A 20,390-nucleotide genomic window follows, 5' to 3' on the forward strand; every position below is an offset into this window, starting at 1 on the left:
GTGAATTGTAGAAAAATAACAACGTATTATTTACTATAGTATGTGTATAAGCCCTTGACGTAACATATAAATAACTTCTACGGCGAAGTGAAGGCAGGAAAGTACCTCATTTCAGGTTTGCATTTAGCGATAGAAAGGATATGGGGCCTAGCAGGGCAGCTTGGGTGAGAATAACCGCATCCCATGTAAGTACAATGGGGACCTACCCTGTCTAGCTGTCGACCTCTTGTAGTTAACCATGCGAAGGAAACGCGGACATTTACCTGGACAGGAATTCAACAATGTGTCCGTCTCATTATAGTGAGCTGTTTCGGCGGTATTTTAAGTTGATAAGTCCTTCAACAATCTGGACAAAAGTGCTCTCATTTACTCCGTTTCTTTGCCTTTCTTCCACTACACCTCCCAAACGCGCTGTCTGCAATGCCTCTGTGGCAGCCTGCTCTCCCGGGTCCTAGAGCCGACACGTTTATGAGTCCCACTCCACTCATATGGTAGGCTGTCAGCCGTCCCATTGAAAAAAAACCCTGCAGCGTTTCTATAGGGGCTTATTAGGGGCTGCATGGCCTTGCTGAACTCTGCGTTGCTTTATCTGTGCTGGTGGTTTCCAAAATAGGGTCCTCAGTTCAATGGGGGATACCTGTTTTTACCGTTTGAAACAAACGCATGAGATGATGTACAAGAAAGTTTTTTTAATTTTTTTATTTAATGTGTGTACATTTCACCTGTAGTACTATTCATATTTTAGTTTTTTGTGTGTTTTTTAATAATATTTAATTATTGGTTAATCTGCAGATTACATTCTTAATCATTTGATCTGTAAAATTACTGAAAATGTTGTAAAATGGAAAGATTATAATATATTATTATTTAGATCATAAATAATCATAACACCACAAAATATCCACTTAGCTTAAGAAAACCAACAAACGAGGAGGATCCAGTGAATTTGGGGCATTTGGCTTGTAGTTATAAGCCTAAAGTATAATCAAAATAATAAATGTAAGAATAATTTCTGCTTGAGACTGTATAGACAGTTGTTTAATACACCTTAACATTATATTATAACAAAATGTAATCGAAAGTAACTCTGATCATATAGAATGTTATTGAATCATGTAAAAGTAAAAATACTCCAGGAAAGAAACGTTGCCCACAATTGTACCAAGACTAACAGAGGTCTAAATGCTTTATTTGTGTGTCTTATCATTTCTTAAAAAATAAATGAAAGATTAAAACTGAAAGTATAGCATAATCTTATTTTGTTCACCACATCAGCATCAGTTGTATCCAGGTGGGGATGTTCACACGTTCTTCATCAATGGAATAATATCATAACATTAGTTACATTTAATTAGATTATTCTCCATGATAAATGTTTTATTCACTGATATCTCTCAAAAAAAAGCCATTGTTGTCAAAGTATTATTTCAGTGTCAGATTTAAAAATGGCATGACTTGTATCAACAGGAGATGCAGCAAGATAAAGTTAACATCAGGACGGATATGACAGAGCATGGCAAGTGAAATGTAAAAGGAAATGTAAAAGCATTACAATCTGTCTGTGAGATTATATTAGATGATAAACCTGCTTGTTATAGAAAATTATTTTCAGACAGAAGACAGAAGACAGAAGAGTCAGCTACAACCACAAAAAAACTGCTTGCCAGAAAGGAAGGAGTTAAACCAGGTTGGGACAGGTAGAGACAGGCCAGCTCAGTCTGACGGAGTGACTCAGTCATGGATCCTCCATATCAACTGAAGCTCTCATGTATTTTAAAATGCAATGTTTAGAAAAACTCTTTCCATACCACTTTTATATTATTCCCATATCTGTTTGTTATATAGGCTAGTTATATTTGTGATCTTTTCACAGTTTACGTTCTTTTGAAGACTCATTAAATATCATTTCATCTGAGCACACAGAGTCCTTTTTATCAGCTCTGGCACAAGCGCGGTGAACGACTATGATATAAAAATGCAAGACAATGCTTTTGTAAAGTTGCGCAATAACTGATAAATAATGTCACAAGAACAGGATAGCAGGGACGGCTGCCAACATTCTCGCTGTGATGAAAAACGTATCGGCCTCTGCCCTCAGTCTCTCAGCCTCCCCTGTTGTCATTTCCCCTCTTTGTCACTTACACTGTAATGTGTTCCTCACTGCTACTATGTGTCAGCCTTGCCAAGCTGTTCCTGTCATACAAATGGAGCTGAGTGAGGGTATCCCATATTTTCTGCTGCTGTTTTTCAGTGGTGCCCTCCTCCTCCTCCTCCTCCTCCTCCTCCTGCTCCTCCTCCTCCTCCTCCTCCTCCTCGGCTGTCTCTGGTCCGGTGATGGGAATGTCTGTGTTGTTTTGCAGGTTCAAAGTAAAAGTAGCAAGATCAAAGAGTCACTGTGAGTTAATAATGTCTTTCCTGCCAATGTCTCATCTCACTTCTTTTCTTGTCTGCTTGCAGTATCTGTTCGGAGTATAACAAACAGAACAGAAGTTAATGGGCTGTTGAAGGAGAATAGATAACATGCGGCAGCAACAATTAGACACAGAAGGGCAGGAGGGCCATAATAGGGAGGAAGTGGTGGGGGGTCTGACCAATACGGCATCACCCAGCAACGGCAGTGCAATGTTGCCACAACCGTCACATTATTTTCCAGGATGTATTATCCATCTGTTATGCAGCTTTGCTTACAGCACCAAATATTCAACATTCGAAGAATTAAGGCACGGGGAGTACCTTGACTTGTATGATGGATTTCCCAGCTTCCTGGGTTTGCCTCAGAAAACCTGAAAGTCAACTCAGGATAAATATGTTTTAATCATATAACCACACATATTTAGAATCTGCAAACATCCCATCTGCTATCCCTTTAGGAGCCTCAATTCCGATATATATATATATTAGAAAAATACTTAATAAAAAGCGTATTGACATTTATTGAAAAGTACAAAGCTGTTGTGATAAATCAATCTATATCTTGTTGAAGATTAAACCCCAGTGACTCTCTGTCAGTCAACATAACCTCATAAAGTGCAGCCAAATATTATTCAAACTCACAACATTTCATGACATAAAGGATATTTCCATGGGTTCAAATATTAAGAGCTGAAACATGCTGATCCACAATGCAGTCAGACAGTGTATAATATTATGACTTAAGGGAAAATAAAAAGGGGAGAGTTGTATGTTGAGGGGTTTTAAATCATTTCCAATGCATTATTCAATGCATTAGACGCATCCTCGGACAGACGTGTACAACACAACTCAAGCCCACCCCTATGAGGAGACTTTGGTCCAGTGGGGAGGGTGATGTGGTTCGACTGTGGCTGGATGGCTGGCTGGTTGGCCGGTCAGGCTACACTGGAATGCGGGGTCTTTTGTTTGTCTGAGAGAAGAGTGGGTCAGGGGGAGAATGCCATTGATGATTGCAGAGAGGAAGAATGAACCTCCAGGAAGTGTTCTCTCTCTCTCCCCGCTCCCCCACTCTCCCATTCTCATTCTCTCTCCCTCTCTCTCTGTCTCTATCTTTTTCTGTGTGTGAGAACCTTCACCGTGCCGAGCCTCTCTCTCTGAGGCCACGGTCCCCAGGCACAACCACTGCTTTGTCTTGCCTTGTGAACACACACCCCTCCTCTACTGGGTGCCTACGTTTGCCAGGGAAACACAGGGCCACTGCTCCTATTCTTATTCACATCGCTGCTTCTGCATGGATGGTGTGTGAGTGTGTGTGTGTGTGTGTGTGCGTGTGAATGTGAGTGTTGAATGGTAAATTGTTTTTCATGTGGCACACTTATCTGATGCTTCAGTATAAACATTTAGCTTACCGGTGTTTTGTCAAAAACTAAGGAGTTATTCATAATTTTGTTTTGTTGTGTAGCATCAATTCAGCTTTTAGACCAAAATGAAGAGGGATTGTATTTAGAGAGCATGACACTGTCTCTCTTATGATCATCTCGACATGACCAGAGTGCAGATACCCACCCTCTGTAACAGTAACAGCCAGACTAAAAATGGAATAAAGCAGTAAGTGGATAAGAATCTAGCCGGTGGCCCCTTCTGACCAGTGGCTGCCGCCTCCCGTCACATTGCTCATTCCCCTCTGTGTCAGAAGGCTGTGAGGAACTGCAAATGGCCCTTTCAAAACACACGGCAGCTGGAACACAGGGCAAAGGTGACCAAAGCAGTTGGGGAAGCATGGGGAGGGACATGAGGAGGGGGGAAGAGACAAGCAGCTGCAACCTCGAGCCCCTTTTTCTTCACTCTGCCACCGTCTCTAGCTTTAACAATTACAGAACAGACTCTGGAGACTGTGTGTTTTTTTTCTTTTTTTTTGATAGTGCCCAATAGTAGACGCAAATGTGTGATTATTTTTGAAATGCGGTCTACTTAAATCAGCATCATTCCTGTCTTCAGACAATTTAGGCTAAATAAGTCACAGCCAGGACCTGGTGTGGTCTGATAAAACAAAGACGCCGGGGCGGTGTGGTGCCAGGGAATTCCACAACCCAAAGCAGGATTAGAAAGAACGGCCCTTAAAAAGTTCCCGATAGTCACTGACCCTCCAAATTAACAAAGTGTGATTTATAATTCTCTGTGTCAGTTTGGATACTCTCATAGATACTGATTCTTTGTGACAAAAAGTGTTTCTTTCATCCACGGCAGATGGAAAAAACAACAGGCAGCAGTTTGGGAGGCTAGCCAAATGTACGTCTTTGATTAGAACCTTTTTAGTCTAGACAGAAGAGAAAAGGGCAAACTTAAATAATAATAATATTGCCTTATATTTATATATGATATATAAATATATATATATAAACTTGCCACACTTCCGCATCTATCACACTTAAAGTGTCCTCGTTCATTGGACAGGTGTTTTAAGACAGCCAATTGATGTTCCCAGTGTTCTCTGCTACTTGCTGCCGCTGTGTGAATTCACGGAGTAGTACAGAACTTATTGTGGCCGCGCGATATCGCGAGACTTGTGCCATTATCAACCTGCTTGACACACAGCAGCGCTGAGTGCAGCCTGCCTTGCCAGGGTCGGACTGAAGCTCAAGAAACGACAAGGAGAAGCGAACATCTGGCCGCACATCATGAAAGGACGCCGGGGCTTCTAGGAAAGAACACGACGAACCGGGCGGACATAAATGTAAGTACGGCGTGCTCGTGCTTCGGAACGGAGGAAGACAAAGTTAAAGAGTGTCCCCCTCGCCGCTTCGTTCAGCGCAGTTGAGTTCCTCTGCTGTTTAAAAGGCTCCTAGCAATGCGTTTCCCAACACGGACATGGAGCTCGGTTTACTGCGCCCTTGGCTCTCCTGTCTCCTCTTTACACTTTTCTCCTCTCTCTTGTGAAACTACAACTACCGCGCGCAAAATTATACGTATGCACATTATCATCGGCATCCTCAAACTTTAATATCCAATACACTTTTTTTTTTTCTTAGCATCTGCCTTTTCCGTTTTGAATCAACCGCTTTAAACAACATATTTCACTGTCGTGCGCGTGTTTCTGATGAGTGCGTAAGCGGTTTTTTTCTTCTTCACGGTTGTCGGCTGCAATTTTCTTTTTGGTGATAAATTACCCGATTAAAAAAAAAAAGTTAAAAATCCCGTGTAATCTTGTGACACTTATAAATCCACTCCTTTTTTTCCTCTTTTTTTTTTTTTTTTTACAAGTTGTGTGCGTGTAGTTTGGGCTGCGTAGCCCAGAGTTAACATATGGCATAAAGAGGAGCACAGCTGGAGGTAGCGTTTCCATTGCGGTGATGTCAGAGCAGCTGACTCCACAGCTTGCAGTGTAATTAGCAAACAGAGCACCAGTTTACTCACTCTGCACTGGTCTTATTTTTTCACGTTAGCCTCCTTCCTCCCCCCCCCCCCCCCCACCCCCTACCCTCGGTGGACGACTGCTGTCGTTCCCGGGCCCGCTTGCTTGTCCTGTAAACACCGCTGCTTTCGCGTGCGATCGGAAACGCGCCTGTGCGTCACTTTTAAGCACATTTCGGAAGCTCCAAGAAGTACGGCTGGCTAGCCCACTGCACGCCGGAATACTTGGGATCGTTTGGAGACTGGATCCGTTTACACCGTGATACATGGGTGAGCGCGGCGCAGCGTATCCTGCACCACTGGAAAGAATGTAGGATTTCTGTTCTCAAGTTGGATAAAGTTATTGATGTATTTTCTATTTGACTGTAATCTTTATGTTCGGGAGTGCCTTTTATAAACTTGTATTTTAAAACACGACAGGTTTATTGACTCGCGTGTTATACTTTCAATTTCTGATTCGCGTTAATGTGGCTTTAAGTTATTCCTCACACTTTTTCTGCTTTGTGGCCACTTCGCGTCTCATATGCCACGGCAGCTCCGCTGTGCCCTCTCCATGGCTTCATTGCGTTTATCCAGTATCCTGTTTTTCCTGTTTTTCGTCAGGTTATGAAGGAAGAATGGAGTTCCCAGACCATAGCCGCCAGTTGCTGCAGTGTCTGAGTCAGCAGCGTCACCAAGGTTTCCTCTGTGACTGCACTGTTCTTGTCGGGGAGGCTCGATTCAAAGCGCACAGAGCCGTGCTGGCCTCCTGCAGCATGTACTTCCATCTCTTCTACAGGGACCAGCTGGACAAAAGGGACGTTGTGCATCTCAACAGTGACATTGTGACAGCCCCGGCTTTCAGTCTGCTCCTTGAATTTATGTATGAGGGGAAGTTGGAATTCAGCTCTCTCCCGGTGGAGGATGTCCTGGCAGCAGCCAGTTACCTCCACATGTATGATATAGTGAAAGTATGTAAAAGCAAGCTTAAAGATAAGGAAGTCTCCTCTCTGGATGAAAAGGCGAGCGAGGGTTTGGGACTCGGCTGTCTGGACAGGGAAAATTCCTCGGAAGGCGAGCTGCACAGTAAGCAGCTCATCCGGCGACAGCCCCAGACACAGTCTCGGGGGCTTCACAGGCCCCCCCCGGCCGAGGAGTTTGACATGGACAACAGCGAAGTCAGGCTGGCTGTCACAGATTGTGATAGGTCTGCAAGGAGCAGGCAGAAGGCAAACGGTCACTCTGGCAGGTCCCCGGACCTTGTAGGTGTCAATTATTTGTCAGCAGAGGCCGAGCCCTGCGTCCAAACAGCTGGAAAAACAAAAGCTGATGTCAGTAGTTCCACCGTATCGCTGTCCCAGAGGTCCCGGGCTTCAGATGACATGGACTGTGCACTGGATTTGTCTTTCAAGCCTCTGTCTAGCAGAGATCCCTTACACCCCTCCTACGTCTCGGGACAGCTGGCCCTCGACAGCCAGCAGCAGGGCACTGAGCCACTTGTTAAAGACGAACACGACTTGCTGTCAGAGCAGGAGGACAGTGAGCCGATGAGCCCTGAGAGCCAGCGCTTTGGGAATAGTGCCAGGAGCTCAGTGGTGACAGGGTTCGCTGCCCTCTTCCCAGGCAACAACGGCTCTACAGCCGCCCTGCTCTCCCAGGAGGAGGACCTGATGGACGAGGAGGGGGAGGCCTGCAGAGGGAGGGAGGGCGCCCCAGGCAGGGAGTTAGAGGAGAGGAGGGGTCGGCTGCTGGGGGACAGCGAAGAGGAGGAGGAGGACGACTTGGCCTCCTCCGACATCTCCACCTCCAGCGGGGTGCTCCTGCCCCCGGGGCAACAGGTGTGCGTGTGCCCCCTCTGCAGTAAAGTCTTCCCCAGCCCCCACGTGCTGCAACTGCACCTCAGCTCACACTTCCGCGAGAAGGACGGCGCCCGCTCCAAGTTATCCCCCGACGGCTCGGTGCCCACCTGCATGCAGTGCAACAAGACCTTCTCCTGCATGTACACCCTTAAGCGCCACGAGCGCACACACTCTGGCGAGAAGCCATACACCTGTGGCCAGTGTGGCAAGAGCTTCCAGTACTCCCATAACTTGAGTCGGCACGCCGTAGTTCACACGCGTGAGAAGCCTCACGCTTGTAAGTGGTGCGAACGCCGCTTCACCCAGTCCGGGGACCTTTACCGCCACATCAGGAAGTTTCACTGTGGCCTTGTCAAGACTCTCGCCATTGGATAAAACACCTCTCAGCAGTGCCATGACATAAGACAGAATGTCTTTGCATACACTGAATACTACTACTGAACACTTTCCCCATTAGTACACACACGTCGGCAGTTTATTGGCGACACATCTTTTTTGGATTCTACCCCCATGTGGCATTTCTCAAGATGAAGATGTAGCAATGTTTAAAACTGGAGCTGTTCTCTGCACTGGACTGTGTCACAGGCGTACATGACGGTCAGAGCCAGACGGTTGAAGGTGCACGGGCTGTTAGAATAAACACGGGTGCTGTGAAAAACCCAAGCTGGATCTGTGTCGACGAAGGCGAACAAATCGGATGATGCACTTGTTTTGTTTCTGTCTTGTTTGTGTCAATCTGTTGAGTTTATTTGATGAGTATATTTGCTGAAAGTAAAAAAAAAAAAAACATCCCATGGTCATACCTTATGGGTGATAGCTAATGCTAACATATGTTAATACAATCGTCAGAGTGAGTGAGACTTTTATTTGTGCACATGGGAGATCAGAACCGTCCGTAAGTAGCAATATATGATTTTTTTTAACTCCTACAATATTATTATTATTATTATTATTATTATTATTTATTTTGGGGGATTTGTTTAGTCCTTAACAAGTTAACTATCATAAGGCAGCAAAACTAATGAAGTTCGACTAGTGGAAGTAAAACCTTTTTTTCATGGAAGTAGAATTTTTTGTTTGGTTGAAATGAAGTTGATTACAGTTTAATGTCGTCTATAACAAGAGGCAAACAGAAAATCATATCACCATATTTTCTTTTTTCTTTTTCTTTTTCTTGCCTCGGGTTGAGTTACCAGTTCTCCAGTTGCTAATGTGAGTGAGCACATACGATGGAACGGCCTTCTAATTTGCTACTGAAAATGATTTGTTTAATCAGAGGATGGAGAGTAGTTTAAAAAGCTAATGCCTGTAACACTGGTGCCTACTGAAATTCTTAGCATTTCACCGAGTGGACTTAAACAAGAATGAGATATATCACTATGCCTTCTTGTAAAATTCAGTTTTCAGGCCTGGATAACGCTCCACATACCAGGTGATAACAGAGGTAATTGTCTTCTCTGGAATCGATCCACGAGTGTCCTTTGATTAAATAATTTACAAGAATGGAATTAAAGTATGTAAATCAAGCTCTCGTCAATTAAAAGTTTATTGACTTGTTTCCGGTAGAAGCAAACGGTTGCCAGTAAATGACCTTGTTACTTCCTGGTATGGCATAAAGGGTAGATGGCACGGTGTAAGGGCACACCCTCGGCAGGCAGGGAAGGAGACAGGTGGACAGTATTCAGTACTCTGTTGCTGCCTGTTGTTCATCAGAGCTTGTACTCTTACATGCCATTCAGCTCAATCTACTGATGTTTCTTCTTTTTTTTTTAATTAACCTTTTCACATCATCATATTTTCTTACTGTATGTGTGTATGTTACTACTGATGAAGCTGGAGCCTTTAGTGATGCTTTCCTTGACAGAATCTTTGGGCAGGGAATGGATTTCTCCTGCCTGCTCACGTCGATGCGATCTGGATTCTTAGCAGGGGGTGTAGCACTAAAAGTTCATGATATTTGTCTAATCTGTCCTGAGAAGACTTGATCAGAATTTATTTATTAGTTTGACTTGGTTCAGGGTTTACTGTAGGTGTACTTCTTATTTCTGTCAGCTTGAAAGACACCGCGTCTTGCCTAGCGATCTTGGTACTCATTAACTGGTATTGGGGCTGTCTGTTAATTTTCTCTGTGCAAATCGAGTTACTGTAATTGTATTTTAATATACTTGTGTAGAAACCTCTGCGGAGCATTCAAGATTCGTCACATGGAACATAGAGAAGCACTTGTTTTTTTAGCATGCATATAGTTTCAACACTATTGTCTAGGCTGCTATTTCTTACTATATGTATATTTAATGTAAATATATATGCTATTTATCAAACTGTTTTGTGTTTCCGTGTTACGACACATGTCAGGCGGGGAGAGTCGTGTCTTATCAAGGCTGCAGTCTCTTAAAAAGTGTCACGTCTTCCCCGGGGTAGTTTGGTCCCTTTCTCCATGTCCAAGACTTGATTTGGTTGGACTCACTACAAATATTTCTGAAGGGTTAATATGGCTCCTGACTGCTGTTCTGCCACTGGAAGCAGTCGTTCACAAGCACAGCCACACTGATAGGGTATTGGCTAGTGGCTACCTATGGAAAGGAGACAATACAGGCATTGTCCCACCCACCACCGAACCCCAGGTAGCTCTCAAGGGATCATTGTGTATCTCGCTCAGCTAGCTGTGGGGAGAAAAGGCATCGCTGTCTCTTTGCACTTTTCTGTATTGAATGGAGCCATTGGAATGTGAGAAATGTATTTAGCAAAGGGAGACCAAGGACACTGTAAACAGGTGTATTGTTTGGCGGCATCAAAGAACTCCCCCTTCAACATGCAGTAGATAAAGGCTTAATTGTTCCTCTACATGGAGGAGAATCCACAGTGATTTGATTGCACATAGATCAAGAGAATATCAGAGTATTGTTTTCCAAGTGCTAGATTTAGGAGGGGAAAAAAATAGCTGGTGGTGACTGTCAGGCAACTGTGACGATAGAGGTGCTGACTACATATCCATTTCACCCTAAGGTGTTTTTCTTTTGTTTCGTTTTTTTGTTGTTAATCACCAAGACTGTTTTCAGGACACAGAAATGAATTCATGTGATTCGAGGAGCCGAAGTCAAGAACGAGTTAAAGCATTTCTCCCAGAATTACCGCGGTCCGTTTTCATCCTACTCCCTGACCTGCAGTCAGCAACGGGGCTGGAATGAATGAGGCCTGTGTGTAATTTGACAAGAAATGTGATTTGGCTCCCCCGTTAACTTGCACAAACACTCCTGCCGTTCGCATATCCTGAGAGTTTAATCGCTTAGAACAATATATTTCAGATGTATAACTGTCGCGTAGTGTTAATAATGTATATTTCAATCAGAATCACGCAGGAATGTAGATTTTTGTCACTGTTTTTAAGGAACATTTCTTATGTGGCGCAAACAAAAAGTGTTTGATTCTCTAATGTACATCTGTACAGAAATAGAAAAACTAACAATATGTGAAGATGTTTCCCTTTTTATTGTTTGCAGTCTTTATTTATACCTCCAGGATGATCACCAAATGTGCCTTGTAGACACACGAATAGGTGTTGCATCTGGAGAAGCCCTTTTTCTATATTGTACATTTTTGCCCTTGACTGCGGCGGTGAAGTTCGCATCACAGCAACAGGAGCCCACTGAAGTGATTCACAACTGTTGTTCCTGTTTTTTCTGTTATGTCAAGAATCAGACAAACTACAAGTTCCAAGTTCATTTATTTTTGCTGCTTTGCGAGAGATTACTTTTAAGATTTATTTGACCATTTTTGTTTATGTGAATAAATCTGTTTTGGACGTGTTAAACTGAAAACAAGCATTTTTTTTGTGATTTTGGCTTTTAGGAGCCAATACTCCAGGGAACTAACAGTCTGTTCCTTTAGTTAACGTCACTGTTGAATGTGAAATACTGAGATTTTGATTGTTGGAAACAGCGCTACTCTTGATTGAGGGCCTAACTCATGCTGTATGATCTTTAAGTCTAAAAAAAAAAATGACTTTACCGATACTGGAATTTTGTCCTCTGCAGGTTACAACTGTGAAATTGTGTATAATCATGAAAAATATTTATTATTGCATTTGCTTCTTGTGCAACATTTGACTGTCTCGGTTTTAATTTGGTAAAAAAAAAAAAAGGAGGAAAAAAAAAGCTTCTAAATGTTGAACGAAAAAATCTTTTTAATAGAATTTGTAGAAGTGCCATTAGAATTTTAATATAATTTTTTAATAATAAAGGTATATTTTATAGTAATTAATTGCTTCAGTGTTAGTGGTGTAGAGATTAGAGGACAATCTTTATGCAGAGATGACATTGCTTAGATATTGAGGCAATTTACTTTTGATCTATAACTGTATGTGCATTTTCTTTGCGCTTTTGGAGTGTGCTTGTGTGCGTGTGCTGTGGAAATGTGACAATCTTGATTTAGGTCTTTCTTAAGATTATGCATAGAATTAAATGGAACAACTTTCTCCCTTTGTGTTGTCTTTTTTTCTTGCACTCACACGCAGAAGATGAGCTTCGAATTTAATAAAAGTCAAAGAAGACTCAGATACACTAACAAAAGAATGTTGTAGACGAGCCCTCGTCTGACACGCAGCGGTAACAATCAGACAGATATTGTCTGTGTGTGTGTGTGTGTGGGCAGCACTGCAATGTGTACAGATACAACAGAAAGTGATAATACTGCTGGTCTTACAGGCCCTATCCCTCTGAAACCATAAACTCAGCTCAAGGACGGAGCAATTTCAAGATGGGCTCCCATTGTCCCTGACCTGTTGCCAACACTCTCCAAGAGAGATAAACCTCGGATAACAAAGAACAAAGATTTTGTTCTGTAATTATTACTTAAACTCAACTTGATAATATCTGCTACACAAACACATTTATTTGTCAGTAAACAAACCTTCCAAATATGTGTCTGCTTGAGGGACTTCATGCCAATTCACTGGACATTTTCAATGGCGAGAACTTTTAATTATTTCCCTGCTGCACCATGAAAGAAATCCAGCTGCTCTGCTACGTGATCCCAATGGGGATGTGCTCGGGTTCCCACCACCCTCCCCCCAATCCCAGCTCACCCATTCTAGGAACGCCGTATAGACAAGGGCCGCATCCAACTGCCCCTGCCCCCCATCTATCCCACCTCCACCCCCACAGCCCCCAAAACCATGGCCCCAGACCTCGGCCTCATCCCGCCACTCTATTGTGTGCGTGGGTAGTAGCTCAGCCTGGCTATTGTCTGGCGCTGCTCCCCAGCACGTACTTTATGCACAAACAGACGACACAGCGGCGCTAGCCAGGCAGCTCCGACATAAAGAAAACAATGTCCTCCCAAGATCATTCATAAACACCCCGAACGGCCCCAGCCAGCTCACAGTAAATAAGGGCCCTTCTGAAACGCTGTGGCCACCTTGCACTGTGCACATCCACAGCGGCGGCGGCGGCGGGCCTCTGAGCACTCGCTGGCACCAACATCTCACATCTGCCTAACGGGATCCAGGGCTTAGACTGCCTGGTGTGTGCGCTTTTCTTATGGACCCAAACCTTCACATGGAAAGTAGGGCCCATGTGATAGGGCTTAGCTGCAGGGTGACGAGCTGGGATATGTGCAGTGTAACTCGATGGTGTAATAAAACATTCCTCTCCGAGGCTCAAAGCCCGGCTCATTTGGCTGCGCGAGGTTTTGTGTGTGTGTGTGTGTGTGTGTGTGTGTGTGTTTAGAGGTACTTGAGAGAAGTTGAGAGGAAAGTTGTAAGTGTCCACCACCTCAACAAGGCCAGCGGTGGGAGCCCTTGACCTCTGAAGGGACGGACTGCCAGGGACAGCTGGTGTGGGCTGTGTTTATTTATTTATTTATTTATTTCTTAACAAAAGACAGGTGGTCACACTTGAAAAGGGCACACAAACACAGTCACACATGCACTTGTGTACAGACAACACACACACACACACACACACACACACACACACACACACACACACACACACGGATAGTCTTCTTTTCATCTCTATGTATGAACACACATGCATATGGTTATCACCCTCTTCATTTTGGAGGAGCAATTCTTTTGACTTTCAGGAAATAATAATAACTAAAAAAAACAACAGAAAAACATGGCGTCCAAGAACAAAGAATAATCTTTTAATTCCCAATTCTTAATATAATAGCCTGGTGAAAAAAAAAGAAAAAAAAGAAGAAATCTCAATAAGTATCATTTATTGATAATTTGTAAGGTTTCATCCGCATTGGAAGCAACATATCAATTCTTCATCACGATCTACAGCTACAATCTGAACTGTATACACTACACCTCAATAGACACAAGTGCATAAATACATATCAACTAGTGCTCTCACACTGGGTTTGCCTTTTTTGGAGTGGCTCGCCCTGACAGTGCCAAGACTGTGTGTCCTTGGTCCACTGTACAGCTGTCACTTACTCACACTCGTTGACGCATATTTATAGCAGCAGCATCATTGGGCTCGACGCTCGCCACACTCAAACCACAGCTGGTCCCCACAAGAATGGGTGAAAGACAAAGCCACGTGCTCCCGCTGGCCGACTGCAGTTGGTCCTGTCTGGTGCGCCGTGGGTGATTATGTGGCCCCCTTCTCCTCGCAGACACCCAGTCCATACAGGCACCGGGGAGAAGATGAGGAGTGTTCACACCCCAGGGAGGGAGGGAGGGAGGGGGGGACACCGTGACCTTTTTTTTTTTTTTTAATGTCACGCATGGGGATGTGCTGAAAACCTTGACAGCTGTTGTTTTGAAGGTACACAAATACAACATTATGGAGTTAACAGGAAGCAGAGGGGAGAGGGGGCCTCCACATCAGCATCCTCTCTAATAAGTAAAAAAGAAGAAGAAGAATGTAGTCACCAATGGATTTAGGTGAAATTCAGGCCGGACAACACCCTTTGTCCGCTGCAATTTATTACATGACTTTCCCTTTCTTCTAGGTTACTAAAGAAAGGTCTGATGCAATAATGCAATTGGCTAAAACAACTGGATAATGAAATGAGTGTCTGACATGGTTTTGGAGACTTACGGGTCACTTTGACCCCATCATTCCTAGAAGTGTTACTCAGATGATTAAGACGAACACATCTCCGAGGACAAAAAGGACCAGGGGGACGCTGCATAGAGAATGGTGCCGACTAGGACATTCCTTCTCGTTTCCGACTGTAACCGTACATGTGCCCACGTACAAAATGTTTGACAGACTTACTAGGTTCATTCAGCAAAACAATTAATTTACAATGAGTATAAAAGTGCATGTCTAAAAAAACATATTATATACATATTTTTCAGATCATCACTCGTAATTCTATACAATTAGTATAATACACTGATGGAAATGTTGAGGAATACGGCATTTTAAAATTAAAAGTAAATTCTTAGAAGCATTTTTCTTAATAAATTAATTTACTCACTAATGTTCTGTTAAACCTTTGCATAAAATATTTACTATTTATTGGCTCAAAACACATCCTCCTGCTTTACAGTTATGGACATCTCATCTATCATGAGGCAAAGATTGTTTTATATTTAATAAAAGCAAAAAAGGAATGCAAATTTCACAAATGTCTTCCATACAAGTGCATCATAAGCACCTCAGGGTTTCTTAAAACCTTATCAAGTAAAGTGCAGACTAGTTGACGCCTTGCCTGCCAGCAGCTGTCTGTTCATTCAGCCAGAAATCAGGCGGTGCCCTCAAACACCAACTGTAGCGCTCCCCAAAGACTGGAACCACAACTGGCCTGCTGAGCAGGGGATGTGACTCAACAGCTCATCGGCACACTTTCTATAAGCTCCAGGAGCCGCACTCATACAGGCTTATATCTATAACATGTCATGTGATTGATTTTTAAAAACATTTTAGATTTAAATTCTGCCATCAAGTACCATTAACCACAGTATTTAACACCCGAGCCTGAAACCTGTCATCAGTGACGCACATCAGCGAAGAGAAAGTGATGATTGCACCTCAAGGTCATTTGTAGAAGGGAGAATCGGAGCCAAACAGTCTGATGCAGTCATGTTCCTTTCAACCTCTGGGTCTTCTAGTTTTAATAAATACATTTGATAGCGGATCCTCAAGGTCAGCCCAGACTAGATTGGAATTTTGTTTTCATTAACGAGACAAAACTTACATACGTCAACCAAAGGCGTAATGTGCTTTTAAATAAAAAGCAGTTTGATAAACGTGCTCATCGGGCAAGGATGCGGGGTTTGTGTATTCCCCTAAATATCTCCGTCTAAAAGGAACTAAGCCCTCCGCTGAGTCCTTGAAGTGTGCTGCCACCTGCTGATATATCTACAACACATGAAGACAGTTGGGTAACCTTTTAGCTAATTGGCTGATTTTTGTTCAGACATCATATTTGGACTCCTGCATTATTCAACAGCCAATTTATCTATGTTAATCAAAATACATACTGTGACTGTATTAAAGATGCACCAAACGGATCACAACATTTAACTGTATACAAATAGTCAAGTTTATTTCCTTTGGAATGCAATACATATATACAAGAAAACGTGGATCACATAAAAAAAAAAAAAAAAAAAAGATATCACAGATATAAAATGCAGTCTTATTAATATAATGTAAGGCAACTATGCATGTTCAAGCACAAACTCCTGACCCCTCCATTGGTCTCCCTTTACGTCGAGCAGCTGCAGCACAGTACTTCATCATACTGCCCGCTGTAGCTGTGGGACAAAGAGAAAATATTGCATTACAGTTTTAAGGACTTCGTCACTCGCATATTTTTCTCACCATGCTTAACACTTATTGTGAGGTCAAGTTTCAGCGTTTTGTTTCACGTCGAGCTTAAATTAATAATGCAGTTTTAGATCACATCCCGTTTATATTGTGCATGTGCCTACTTTACAATATATGTATGAAAGTAAAAACAGTTTCTTCGTATCCTATCGAAATCCAACATTTTGCTTGTACTGGAAAACAGCAGCTAGCAATATCAGCTAGTACCGACCAAGGATATCATGACATCCATCAATCAAATCAATCAAAAACATCAACATTTCACAGAGCTAGAGTAGGTTGTGAGCTTATCTTTTCTATTATGAAATCAAATTCATCCCAACACGATGTCCAGAGTCTTGGTATGTATGCTAGATACTCGTGAAATGCCGTTTCAGCTCGACTCTAAAAGGCATCTTTTGAGTTATTTTAAGAATGAAATACTGAGGCTGTTTGCTTGAAAGGAGGGTGTAAACGTTTCTAGTTTGCTTCTTCATACTGAAAAGATGAAAAAAGCAACCATTTGCCTTCCTGCTTCTGTTGCTTTTCGATGTGGTCAAATTCACTATTACAGCTCTGTTTGCAACTGGCAATCCAACAAAAACCGATGAGAACCCAACATGCTTCAGGGTTGAGATGGGTCATGGTTTCTGCCTGTCTTGAGGTTAATGAAGCATCTCTATACTATAATCTATGGAACTTTTTTGGTCCAGCTGCACCCACAGTACAAGCACAAGAGGAAACGTTTCACAGAACAGAAACAGCTTGCACCCCACACCTCTTATAAACATGTCTTTAATGCCGAATCAAGTGCTTTTCCACCTAATTACCCTTAGTGTGCACAGCCTCAGTTTAAAGGAACTAGAAGCTGGGGCAACTAGAAAGAAACCCCAAAAACAAGCAAACACTGTAGCTGTATCCCAGCTAGGGACGCATGGAAATTACTTTAAGACCAACATTATCTCACATATAAAAAGCAAGCGCGGGAAAGTCAAAGGTTGCAGACATGTCTAGTCGTAAAATATCAATTCTGTAAGTAAATTTTACAGTTTCATTCTATTTCAAATTCCCAAAAATAGCACTGTCACAATTAGCCACATACACTGTATAAAGAGTGCAAATAATACAAAAGTAGACGCTGATTTTTAACGCCATTGATGGCCGGTATAGAGAGCTTGTAAATACGTTTGCACATTAGTAGGCGGAAGCCCTTTGGGAGACTGATTGAAAAGGAAATCAGGTTTGGACTTACTCTATGATGGTGCAGACAGAGCAGCAGAGGCTGCAGCAGCTGGAGCACTGTCGTGAACAGGAGGAGCAGACTAGACGTTCACATTGGGAGCATGGTGTCCGAGACCCCTGGATCTTCTGACACACACAGCAGCCTTTAGGAGCCACTGGTGCACCTAGACATGGAGCATGGTTACACAGAGCACACTGGATGAGCATTTAGGGCACACAAAAGGGACCAAACTAAGCATCCAAATCTGTGACAACTCTGACATCTGCTGGCGAAAAGCATGAACTGAAGTAAAAATTGACAGTCATAGCCTTTCACCAGCCTGATTGTGATTAACTGTCCTTATAAAAGGGTTTTTCTACAATATAATACAATATAACTGGATTTTGGACTGTAAATTGAAATTGGTTCATGAAAGAATCACCGATTAACTCTTCCAATGTACCTCTGGGCATGCGAGTATTGGATTAAGTTAGATCCCATGTTTTCCACTATTAGAAGACAATTTGTACTCTAAATTCAGGTGTAGTGTCCTTTTTTAGCTTTTGAGGAGAACTCCAACCATCACTTAAAATGGTTGGTCATTAACACTAACTGGTTATAACTTCATGAGGACTGCTGAATGCACCCTCAGTTGTGGACTTCATGGGGTCTTGTTTTGAACCGAGCAGGTTCAGTGAGTGCTTAAGGCACTCCAGAGGATACACTTTAATTAGTTGTGTCAGCATGCTTTGGGGAAGCCAAGCTACTCCTCACCTCTGTCTAACAGATAACTCTCAGCTGCATAGTTCTTGTTATGACTTTCCTTGGACCTGTACTTGGCAAATTGCACATTGTTTTAACACAATACCTAAACATTTAATCTAAGATATACATAAATAAATGGGAAAAAAAATTGGCAAATTGTCTGGTGTATATAGTATGTTGTTTTAGTAGTAGTATTTATAGTGTACGCTAATATATTATTTATTTTGTGTATTCTTTAGATATGTTTATAGTGTGTTATATGTAAATTTACTGTACATTACAGTTTTGGACAACTGGCAGCTGTAACAAAATAATTTCCCAGTTTGGGATTAATGAAGTCCATCCACCCATCAACTATTTGAGTGTCAATCCTACCAAGGTTTCCTGTTTCAGTGACTACCATGTGCCCTGTCAGACTGTGGGCCTCGCCCAAATGTGTTCTGGCTTCTGCAACGAGATACATTTTAGGGCACTGGTAGGTTAAAGGAAAGGGTTTGGTGCATACTAAACATATGCAGCTCTCTGTCTGTCTGTCTGTATCTATATCTTGTAAATATAATTTAGTTTCACTTCATTTCTTCCATCAGTACTTAAAATGTATAGTTTGTTCCATTTGATTGTATCCCATTTTAAATATATTGAATCGGTTTACTTACATATACAATACATTCACTGTGTGTGTATCATGGAGGGGGCTACAAATGTAATTGTGCAATCCTGTATAATGACGATAGTAAATCCTTAAAATTGATTAATTTTTTGCTGGCTATCGTCTGATTGTTGGAGATCGCACATGCACTGCAACTGACGTTTTAAAAAAAGATGGTACGATCCTGTTATTCGACACACCAGAATAGATTTGTCATACTATCTTTGAGTGTTGCCCTCTCTGGCTGTGACATCATATTCATCTCAGAATATCTTGACGGTGTGTAGCCATCCTTTCACCGGCCTGTCAGTTCAGGCTCACCTTGTTCAGCGTTTGCTCTCGTCAGTCTCCCATCATGTCCGATCAGTGTCTGTCCTCTCAGCAGGGTCTGGCTACATGCAGGACTCTCTGCTTGTCCAGGGGCCTGCGGTTCGACGGACTTCTCCTCTCCAGTCCATAGTTTGCCCATCACAACCTTGGCACCGTTAAAGAGCAGGTTCTTCGTCTTTGCTGTGGAAAAAGACCCAGTCTTAAGTGAAATAACACGTGACTCGCTTTGGGGGCACCAACAAGTTGATGATTACTGCACATTAAAAGGCAGCATTAATGGCAGTAATGGCCACTCCAGGTGTTTCTTGTCATTACCAACAGGCTTAACTAATGACATCACGTGCAGTCTAAACGACGAGTCTTGGCTGGAACATGAAAAATGCCCCAAAAGTAATCAAATGGACTGTATTTTGGTTGCTACCTACTAATGTGACTCAAGCGAAGACAACTAGCAAAACCGCGAAGCTAGCATGAGCTAACACGGCTACGCAGCGATATATCCGCTAGCATGTACTTACCGTATATTTCTTGCCTGTATTTGTTCCCAAACACGCCATAATTACTCAGCTCCTGTTGTCCGATGTGTATTTTATATTGGGAGGAGAAGGTCTCCGGAAAAGGACAGGCTCGTTTTGGCATTTTCTTCGCAAATAAATCCCGTCGTGCTACGAAAGATATCCACACTTGTTGTTGCGGGAAAGTTGCAAGGGAGGAGAGCCAATCACACACGTCCTTTATTGTCACATGAAAACTGACAGCCAATCCAACACATTTTCTGAGGTCACGTGATTTTGACTCCTTATTAAAGCAGAACTCGTCCAAACTGTGCTGCCTTCACGGACTCCCGCGAAATTGAACATTTCTGTTTATCATTTCAGAAATGAATATCTGCAGGCTGGAACACATGGAGTAAAAACCACATCACGATTACGACCAAAGACAGGAACAATATTTTCAGAAGTGTGTACTAGTAGTAGTGTACTACCCTT

The 20,390-nt window shown here is 42.6% G+C and overlaps 3 protein-coding genes across 6 annotated transcripts in view; 1 reads left to right on the top strand and 2 right to left on the bottom strand.

Moving 5' to 3' along the window:
* Positions 1-444, bottom strand: part of akt1 (v-akt murine thymoma viral oncogene homolog 1) — a 33,287-nt gene extending 32,843 nt beyond the window's left edge. The window contains exon 1 of one of the 2 annotated variants that reach the window (XM_084013614.1): positions 264-444. The gene's annotated coding sequence lies outside the window, so the exon portion shown is untranslated. Of the gene's footprint in view, positions 1-206 lie in introns of both variants that reach the window. The other variant, XM_084013615.1, reaches the window with a different exon arrangement.
* A 4,564-nt stretch (positions 445-5,008) lies between these two features.
* zbtb42 (zinc finger and BTB domain containing 42) lies at positions 5,009-12,135 on the top strand. Of its 3 annotated transcripts, none has more exons than XM_084013604.1 (2): positions 5,009-5,146; positions 6,427-12,135. In XM_084013604.1, exon 2 carries the CDS (start codon positions 6,441-6,443, stop codon positions 8,034-8,036), a length of 1,596 nt encoding a protein of 531 aa, XP_083869730.1. In that variant the 5' UTR covers positions 5,009-5,146; positions 6,427-6,440; the 3' UTR covers positions 8,037-12,135. The 3 variants fall into 3 exon arrangements, with proteins under 3 accessions (XP_083869730.1, XP_083869729.1, XP_083869731.1); XM_084013603.1 differs by lacking the exon at positions 5,009-5,146 and adding an exon at positions 6,071-6,093; XM_084013605.1 differs by lacking the exon at positions 5,009-5,146 and adding an exon at positions 6,111-6,133.
* A 3,985-nt stretch (positions 12,136-16,120) lies between these two features.
* siva1 (SIVA1, apoptosis-inducing factor) lies at positions 16,121-20,096 on the bottom strand. Its single transcript, XM_084013132.1, has 4 exons — positions 19,920-20,096; positions 19,393-19,581; positions 17,688-17,841; positions 16,121-16,383 (listed from the first exon to the last, which is right to left on the bottom strand). Exons 1-4 carry the CDS (start codon positions 20,038-20,040, stop codon positions 16,335-16,337), a joined length of 513 nt encoding a protein of 170 aa, XP_083869258.1. The 5' UTR covers positions 20,041-20,096; the 3' UTR covers positions 16,121-16,334.
* Between the last annotated feature and the right edge of the window lie 294 nt (positions 20,097-20,390).

The sequence above is a fragment of the Eutrigla gurnardus genome, assembly GCF_963514095.1.
Source record: "Eutrigla gurnardus genome assembly, chromosome: 7".
NCBI lineage: Eukaryota > Metazoa > Chordata > Actinopteri > Perciformes > Triglidae > Eutrigla > Eutrigla gurnardus.